Genomic DNA, 10,115 nt, shown 5'->3' with positions numbered 1-10,115 from the left:
GAGTGAAATGGGCAGAATGTCGGGTTCTTGTGGTCCTTTTCTTACCTTAAACTAGGACATAGTGGACTGAGCAGCTACAATAACAAAAGTTTTCTGAATATCACTCCACACTTAGTGGGAATCTGTGTAAATTCGACATTAAGAAGTTGCTTTAATAACATATTTTACAATGAACAGAGTAAGCTTTTGTGCAGCTTTGAACTGAATTATTGTAAATATGTTTTGCCCCCTTTTAGTCCCCAAAGAGTGAGACAACTGTCCTTTCCAATTTAGTCAAAGCATTGGTGACGAGCAGCTGCTCTTCCAAGTTTTTGTTATTCACTGGACACTTGTGGCTAGACTGAGTGCCTGTGAAGTGTCTTAGTCATCGATTTGACTAACTCATAACACTTTTGCTCTCCGGCTCTGTGCGTCTGTCTCTCGTCTATCTCTCTCTTTTTTGTTTTGTTTGTACCTTCTCGTGGGTCTGTCTGTCCGTGTTTTCCTTGTCTATGACCCACCCCACCGTTCCACCCAGTGGGGCTGTGGATAAGGGTGGGCAGGGTGGTGCTGGACCCTCACCGGGGGCCAGTGACAGCGGGGGTGGTGCTTGCTCTGGGACTGGGGCAGGGCCCAGTCGCAGCGACAGCGTGCGGAGCATGGTGACGGGGGGCAGCAAGGCCGGGCGCTGGCAGACGGTCCAGAGCCACATGCATGCCGGAGGCCTGCGGTTTAGCAAGTGAGTGGCGCATGGTGACATGGGGCACGCATGAGGGGTTACAGTGGGCACAACAGCAGCATGGTGTGGCAATCAAGGAAGTGAGTCTGTAAAAATATCATGGATGGAGTAGTTGCATGTACTCTTTTTTTTGTTCTTTTTACACATTTGAAACCCTGTGCAGGTGAAGACAATGTAAAGCAGGCTTTAAAGAGAAGATGCTTTGCAGAATGCACCTGCTATGCATGAGTAACCGTTTAAACCTCTTGGCTACAGAGAGGTTCCTCACTCATAAACAAATGCCATTTTTATGTCAGCTGCCAACCAAGTGATGTTGCAGACAAAGCAAATTCACGCAGTTGTACTGTTCTTCTGCAGGCTCCAATTTGCTGAAGGCTGTAACAGTTTCAAGAATTTCAGACAAAACAGATGCTCTCTGAAGATCTTCAGAAACGACATGTTCATTCATCTGAAGTAACAGCTTTTTAAACTCTGAGTGGGTTGCTGGATAAACAGCAGGAGAGCAGTTTTATCCGGGCTAGTGATACGAATGAACCTTCTGTTAGTAACTGCTGGATGAATATGATAAGATGATACTGTAAACAACATCATTCGATAACGGTGCTGCATAGTGGGAGGAGGTAGTAAAAATTACCCAAAGTTTGAGCAGTTTATGGCTTGCGTTGACATGAAACTCCCTTTAATTAATCAGGGCAAAAGTCTGAAAACTGGATTCTTTTTTTGCTAAAGAGTCAGTGTGAGTAAACTGTAAATACATACAGTAAATACAAACACAAGGATGTTATCTCTCAGAAACCAAAGGGAAATACGTATACGTAAAGACTAGGGCCAAGTCACAGGATGGCCCCAGTCTTCATTTTGCGTTAACCAAAACAGTCCCAAGTTTCTAAAAATTTGAAGTAGAAATACAAAATAGACTCAGGATAGCTATTTGTTAGCTATAACCTTTCTGTGTGACCTTTACACATTCTTCCACTCATCCCAGGCCCCACTGTGACCCTTCTTTGGATAAGTGGTTAAGAAAATGAATGGATGGAATTAACAGCTGCCCTCATTGTGTGGCATTAAAAAAAGCACACAAGCTTAATGTAACAGCTTCGTTGCAGAGATAAAGATTTATGATTTGGTGTCATTACTAGTGATGTGCGATACCACTGATTTCCTTTCCGATCCGATACCAAGTAAAATTCAGGGTGGTATCGACAATACTGATCCGATACCGATACTTTGTACAAAAACGTATTTCAGTTATTGTATCTCAAATTATAGCATCATAATGATTACAGGACATCGGATTACTTGTTCTTATCGCTTAATAATGCAGAGTTCATCATATAGAAATAAAAAAACTGAAGTTGTGCGCTATTTGAACACGTTGCCTGCCTGCAGCACTAAAGGACTCTGTGAGAGACGTCTGTCTCGCCCTAGCAGCACCTGTCCCCGTCCTCCTCTTCAGTTCGCCTCAACATAAGCTCGTCATATTCTGTGATATGATTTACTCTGAAGTGCTTGATGAGGTTAGTATTGTTGCCACAACACCTCACTTTCTTGCCACATGTATTGCAAACTACGTCTCAACCGTTTGTGGAAGTAAAATACGTCTGCACATGACTCCATTTACGCTCAGCCATTGTTGTGAGTGTGCACACCAAGGGGCTGGAAACATTTATACAGACGTACTTCGCACATGACTATGACAGGCGGAAGACTAAGTAGTTCCTTCCAGTGTAGACAATCCAAATGATACAGTTTCTTTCCACTCTGTTCCTGCTAATGATAACCTACAAATTTACCCTAAATTACTAAAATATCGATATTTTAATATGAGTATCGATTCTAGAACATAAATGACTGGTATCGGAGGAATCGATATTTCAGTATCGATCCGCACATCACTAGTCATTACTATACAGTGCTATGACAAAGTTTTTGCCCCTTTCCTGATTTCTTCCTTTTATTTTTTTATTATGGCATATTTGACACACTTACAAATTGCAGATAGTCAAAGAAATTTTAATTTTAGACAAAGATAACCAGAGTAAAAACAAAATTCATGTTAAGGGAAAAATGCTATCCAAGCCAGCCTGACCCTCTATGAAAAAATAATTGCCACCTAAACCTAATAACTGGTTGTGCCCCTCTCAGTAATCAATAGAGCATTTGCAATAACTGACAATGAGTCTATTATATCCCTGTGGAGGACTTTTGGCCAACCCTTCTTTGCAGAATTGTTTGTAATCCAGCCACACTGGAGGGTTTTCCAACGGTCATACCAAAGCATCATAATCAGATTTAAGTCCAGATTTTGAGTAGGACACTGACAACTTGACTTATACTGCCACATAAGCCAAGTGTCCTTGAGCTTCAGAGCATGAACTAACAGCTGACAATTGTGCTTCAGGGTTTTCTGGCAGAGAGCAGAATTCACATTTCCATTAAGAATGTCGTCCAAGTCCCGAAGCAGCAAAGCAGCCCCAGACAAGCACACTATCACCACCATGTTTGATTGTTGATATGATGTTCTTTAGATGCTCTGTTAGTTTTACATCAGCCGTAACGGGATTCAAACCATCCAAAAAGTTCAGCTTTTGTTGTGTCAGTTCACAGAATATTTTCCTTAAATTTTTTGGCCAATGTGAGACAAGCTTTTTGCTCAGCAGTGGTTATCACCTTTGAACTCTTGCTTGGGTGCCATTTCTGCTCTGTCTCTTTGTGAATCATGAACTATGACCTTAAGTGAGGCCTGCAGTACTGCACTTTGGTGTTCTGGGTTTTTTGCGATGAGTCCTGGATGAGTCGTTGATGCACTCTTGGAGTAATTTTGGTAAGCCAGCCACTCCTGGGAAAGTTCACCACTGTTGCAAGCCTTGCACCTCCATTTGTGGATAATGGCTCTCACTGTGGTTCACTGGATTCCTAAAGCCTTAGAAAAGGCTTTGTAACCCTTTTCAGACTGATAGATGTCAATGACTTTGACATCTTGAGTGTTTTTTGGTCGTGTCAGACAGGTTTAAGTGATATCTTGGGGGCGGTTACTTTTTCACACAGGGCTAGGTAGGTTTGGATCCCTTTTTTTACCTTAGTAAACGAAATCACTATTTTAAAACTGCAAATTTGATGACGTGAAATATGTAAGTGTGAGAAAACATTTAAAAAAGAAATGCATGTGATCCAACAATGTAAATCATCACAAATAGTGCTTTCTAAACTACAATTAAGTGAATATATACAATTATAATTTGTCAAACAAACTGGTTGCTGAAAGCTGAATTTTTTTTCAACACCTGTAGCACATACAAGATATAATGACAATAACATGTGTGAATCAAACGGTCTCCTGGAAACAGTTTGATCATTGAATTAAGAGCAGTACTCTGTAATATACAATAGATTAATAAGTGGAGCTCTACAATAGCGTTCAGCACAGTAGATGAAAGCCATCTCTCCACTCGGTCACAATTCCTTCATTATTAGCTAACTCTTCATAATACTGCCTGCCCCTGTTATTCTGATAGAATAGATTAATTAGAAACTAAGCAAAACTGTGATTTCAGAATTGATATTTGCCTCTTGATTGGACTGAAGATAATAGAAACTGCCTCCGTGCATAAAATGATGAATGAAAATTAGGGAACTGGAGAGCTCAGTGCACAGCAAGAAAACACAGGCAAATAAACAATTTGCAAGCAAACCAAGAAAACATCTTCACCAATTAGACAACACATGCCCTAAATGTAGGACAATGGTTCTGTTTCCTCACCTTGCAGCATTTATTGAAATTGTGCTTTCTTGTGTCTGTGCATTATGTTTGAGTGACCTTTATTTAAATAGTATACTGATATAAACATGAATTTAAATGGTAAATGGCCTGTATTTGTATAGCGCTTTACTTAGTCCCTAAGGACCCCAAAGCGCTTTACACTACTTTACTACTACTGGTGATGGCAAGCTACATTGTAGCCACAGCCGCCCTGGGGCGCACTGACAGAGGCGAGGCTGCTGGACACTGGCGCCACCGGGCCCTCTGACCACCACCAGTAGGCAACGGGAAAAGCGTCTTGCCCAAGGATGCATCGACCAAGACTATTCGAGCCGGGGCTCGAACCGGCAACCTTCCGACTACAAGGCGAACTCCCAACTCTTGAGCCACGATCGCCCCACAATTAAGTTATCCCACCACATTATTCTTTACTCCTATCACTCCTCTGTTTTGTTTTCCTGCTCTTTTTAAATCCACCTGTATTTCCATTTCTCCTCTGGAATTGGTTTCTATTTTTGGGCATTTACGTCTCTCTGCCATACGATCTTTCACCCTTCACTGTTGATATTTTCTCGCTCTCCTTGTTTTTCACCCTCCTCAATTTCCCTTAATTACGAAATCATTCAAGGTTTATAGTCATCTTAATTGACTTTCAAGCAAGAAGAAATGTGAAAATAACCCTCTAAGTCAGTAATTGGATACAGCAGATAAAAAGGGACCGTGCTCAGGGTGTATGAATGACTGTGGCTGGTGCCACCGTGCCGATAAAGAAGGCAGCAATGATGTACAGTACCTGAAAGCACAATTTTAAGGGGAACCACTTGAAAAGGGCTTAGAATATTTCAAATGATAAAATTAGTCAAACTCAAGACAGTGAAAAGACTTGAAGCAGGTAATACGGCATGTGCTCAGACATCTGGCTTAATGTCATCATTAAACCATCAAGATATACTGATTTTTCATGATGTCAGCTATGATAACGTGACTATTGAACCCCCCAAAATAATGGGTATTACACACTCACCAGACACTTCATTAGGTACTCCTGTTTAACTGCTCATTAAAGCAAATATCTAATCAATTGGTCAAATGGCAGCAAAGCAGAGTATGCTAAAGTTCAGACTGAGCATTTAGAAGAAAGGTAATTTAGGCAACTTTGAACACACATAACCTTTTTAGACTTTTACAGAGAATTGTCAGAAAAAGAGCAAGTATCCAGTGAACATCAGTTCCCTAGATGAAAAGGTTTCATTGATGCCAGAGGTCAGAGGGGGATGGCCAGACTGCTTTGAGCTGATAGAAAGCCAACAATAACTCAAATAACCGCTAGTTATAATCAAAGTATGAAGCAGAGCATCTCTGACCTCACAACACAACAAGCCGTGAAGCAGGTGGGCTACAGCAGTAAAGAACCAAGAACAAGTTAAGAACAAGAAGCTGAAACTATAATTCTCATGGGATGACCAAATATGGACAACAGAAGATTGGAAAAATGTGGCCTGGCCTGAGGAGTTGGAATTTCTGCTATGACTTTTAGACAGTGTGGTCGGAATTAGACATAAACATTATGAAAAATCACATCTTGTATCAGTTGCTCAGGCTGATTCTTGTGTAATGGTGTGGGGGATACACATTTTCTGCCCTTCAGTACCATCAGTGGCCTCAGTTAGCCTAGCCTACCAAGTAATGGTACTCAAATGGCCTCTACAGTCACTAGATCTCAATCCAAAAGAGCCCGTTTGAGTTGTAGTGAAATGGGAGATTCACACAAGTGAATGTTGACATGCTGTCATGCCAGCATGGACCAGAATCTCAGAGGAATGTTTCCAGCACCTTATTGAACCTGCGCCACCAAGAATTTATGCATTTATGAGGGCAAAAGAGGCTTCAACTCATTACTAGAAAAGTGTAACTAATGAAGTGTCTGGTGAATATAGGGGTGTTAAAGGTGTTAAGTCACCTTCTTATTTTGGCTATACCAAAGTTAGCTGCAAATTTTAGTTCATTTGCTCAAATCATCATGCAACAATAATGTAGATCATCAATTTCCTCTTTTAACATCCCATTTTACACCTGCCCACCTGTCCTGTCACATGCCAATTCCTTTATCTGAGGAACAATGCATCCTGTAGAGTAAAACACAGCCAGACAATCAAATTCATCAAAGCTAAGAATCCTTATAAAATACATTACCTATAGTAAAAAATGCTTTACGTGAAGTAAACTTGATCCATAAGGTTTTAAATTAATTGAAGCTAAAATTATCAGAGCACATATAAAGGGATCATCTACTGTAACAGTGTACTGTTATTAAAAATATATATTCTACATAGTCTTGGTGCACAACGACTGTGTAGCTCAGTACAAAGACTCATAAAAGTTTAAATGTTTAGGTTCAAATGATTAATTTAGAAGTTGTGCGATTATATTTTAGTTATTTCATGTTTATGCTTGGATGAGTGGTTGTGTGAACTGTTTGTGTTAAGATTTAGGTTGTTCATATTTCTTACATGAATATCTAGCTTGAAACTCTTTTTCCTCATCAGAGCTCTAAATATTTTTTTCTTCTAATGATGATCATATCTTCAAAACAGTTTTGCCCTAATGACGTCGATTTATGTCATAGTTTTTGACTTTTTACTGAAAAATCGGACTTCCTGATTGCTGTTGCTCACCTGTTGCACTGATTATTCAAGCTGGGATAATCCAAGCCGTGAAAGTGCTCCTGCTAACAGTCGCCCATAGCTGTTTGTGTAGGAAAATAAATAAAAAAGTCAAACTTCTGGAACCCCAAATGCCCTCCTCCCACTTCAAAACCGTATAATTCTGCTCAACAGAAATCCGCCAAATGACTTTTATACATTAATTCACATTTATTCAGTTCGAATATTAGGCACAAGTAAACAAACATACTCATCAAAGTCTCTCCCCAGGAAAGATCTAATGGTGTGCTCCATGTGCGTTTGTATGAGAGAAAACATGCATGCACCAGAGCATGTATATGAGCCCTGTCTTGTATTTACTTGATCCAGCATTGCACTGCTCCTCAGGGTGCTTGTCTCCTGGCTCCCCAACAGAGTCAGAGCCGAGGTAATACCAAAGAGCGCTGCTGTACACAACTCAAGTCCAGGCAGTAAATCCTCCCTCACTGCATTAGCTTCAGACAGAGCTGTTTAGCACAAGCTTACAGTCATCAGGCAGGGCAGTGATTGAGGGGAGGATAAGGGGTGAAGCACTATTACATGCTTGTAAGAGTAGCAGACCTGTAATTAGAGGGCAGACTTAAGGAACGGTGATTGGAGGTGGTGTGGCTATAGAGTGATGTGAGGGCTGAGGGTAAAGAAAAGATGAATAGGCAGAGGAGAACCACAAAGGTAAAAGGAAGAACTGCGAGTGAAAACATAGCAGGAGCCGACAGGACCTTTGAGAAAGATTGGTGGAAGCAAAAGGCAAGAAGGTAGAAGTAGGTCAAGGCTAATTAGGGAGATAGATAACGGAGAGAAAGAAATTCAGCACTGCAGATGGAGAGCCGAGTCTCAAGTGAAGAGATAGTGCTACTATACCTTAAGCTCCAATTTAATTCCACTTAACGCTGAGGTAGGAACCATGTTTGTAGAATCATAAAAGGGGAAAAAAACCTAATAACCTTTCAGCATATTGTAATTACAGTGGTCTTAGGGGGGGGACTAGACTCTTGCACTTCTTGTGCTCTAATCAGACATTGGAGAATCGAGCCTGTGATGGGAGACCGGACCAATCAGATCTTTTCAGACCTGATCACAGGAGTAATGTAAAGTAGAATAAGAGTCCAAGTCCACACGAGAATTAAGATGTTGGAGGTATTAGTGGTTAACTGGAGAACTTTCAGCTGGGAGAGCTGGGTTCATGTTCCTATGTGAAGTTTAAAGTCAGAGTTGATTGTGTGAGCAAATGCTCATATGCTTGATTGCTGGGAGGGAGTTGGCACAAGAAGGAAGAGCTGCAGGAGGAGATCTGTCTATGTTGAAGATTCACCCTTTCTAGATTTCTGCTGCAGTTTTAAGACCTGATCCCACTGAATGCATCACGCACAACAACAAAAAATCTCCCAAACTATGACCGCTGAACACATCAGAATGCAACTCATCAGTTTGTTTGCTCATAGATAGACAGACTGCCTTCGTGTGTTTTCTTTTAATGGGCTTATTAGACAGCACTAGCTGCTCGTTAGTGGAACAGCTGGCATGATGGGCATTTAGATTCAATGTAGAGTCACCCATGTCACTCCGTGTGAAATAAATTGATCATTTTGATTGGCTTTCGTCATTTTATCAACCTGAAGGACAGCTGCAAAGAGGACTACACCCTGATTTTGGCATTCTGATGCTGCAAAATGTGCATTTCCAGTGGGACCAGTGTCACTGGCTTCAGGTTTTTAATTTGTCTGTGATTCTACAAAAAGCAGAGGTTTGTTTAGTCACCAGTTTGGATATGAATGATATGTTGTATGCCAGACTAAACACGTATGGTCAGCTAGGCAACATAAGGCAAAAATTCAGCACAGCTGTTTTCTTGCAGATGTTTAACAAGTATCTCAAGCTTGTTGGCAACTCCTTCTTTACTGATCTTTGCTCTCTCTCAAGTCTCTCTCCCTTGGATATTCACTGCAGACTCCTAGAGTTCAGTCAGTGCTGTGCTTATGTATGTTTTGGCCATTTTTATCCTCTCTTCCTTTTGATATCAACATAATGACATGTTACAAATTTGTTTTATACTTTCATCTTTCACCCTTTCATCTCAAAACGGCCTGCTCTTTCTTCTATATTCCCATTACGTATCTCTAACTCCATTTATTTCCTTTTTTTTTGTATCCATCTCTGTCCTCGGTGTTCCCATGTATCCGTTCAGCTTTGGGGACGCTTCCCTTTCATCAGCTTCCACCCTGGAGCACATCCCGTCCTCGGCTGTGGCGCGCCCTCGGCCCCTGGTCCGGCAGCAGAGCCTCCAACAGCCCCTCACTCACCAGCCTCCTCCGGGTCCCAACGACCCCCCAGTCACCTCGCAGAGTCTGGGCCAGTTGCACACAGGCCCAGGCGGGGGGGGCCACCGTGGGGGCCCGCGGGGGGTCCGGGGGAGTCCGGCTGGAGCCTCCCGGTACAGAGGAACAGGGACAGGCCGATCAAGGTCAAATCCAGGCAGCTGGGACCACATGGTGGAGCAAATCCGAACCCGAGGTCTGGATGTTAAGTCGTTCCTGTAAGTACTTTACTTTCCTATAAGTAAAGTTGAGGATCATATGTGCAGCACTGCAAATACATATTTATTAAATTTAGTGCACCATTTCATTGTAGTCTCTTAAATCCTGCCTTCAGTTTTCAAATTATCGTTTGTGTGCTGGAGTGTGATCTGTGGCATTGTCAGTCTTCAAATCCTGTAAGTAATAGTATAAATAGTCGAATGTGAAATTACTTTGTAAAATAAAAGTTCTGCTTTCAAAAGTGTTCCAAAATATAAATGTTTAATATTACTCATAACAAGAGAAGTATAGCAGGAATAATAAAATGGACCCGTGAGTGTCGCACTAATACATAATTATCACTATATCATTAATGTTTAAATAGCTTTTTGCTGCTGCAGGTGGTTGACGGGGTTAATTTG

General features: G+C 41.4%; 1 protein-coding gene across 3 annotated transcripts in view; it reads left to right on the top strand.

The window, feature by feature from the left end:
* Positions 1-9,595: 9,595 nt before the first annotated feature.
* The window catches only part of syt7b (synaptotagmin VIIb), a 40,106-nt gene continuing 39,586 nt past the window's right edge, over positions 9,596-10,115 (top strand). For all 3 annotated transcript variants that reach the window (XM_040012032.1, XM_040012033.1, XM_040012031.1), the window contains exon 1: positions 9,596-9,713. In XM_040012032.1, the coding sequence (XP_039867966.1) occupies positions 9,667-9,713 (47 nt within the window). In that variant the 5' untranslated portion in view covers positions 9,596-9,666. The remainder of the gene's footprint in view (positions 9,714-10,115) is intronic.

Source organism: Simochromis diagramma, unplaced genomic scaffold (genome assembly GCF_900408965.1).
Source record: "Simochromis diagramma unplaced genomic scaffold, fSimDia1.1 OVJJ01000603.1, whole genome shotgun sequence".
In the NCBI taxonomy this organism is placed as follows: domain Eukaryota; kingdom Metazoa; phylum Chordata; class Actinopteri; order Cichliformes; family Cichlidae; genus Simochromis; species Simochromis diagramma.
This window is presented reverse-complemented; position numbering and strand designations above follow the sequence as displayed.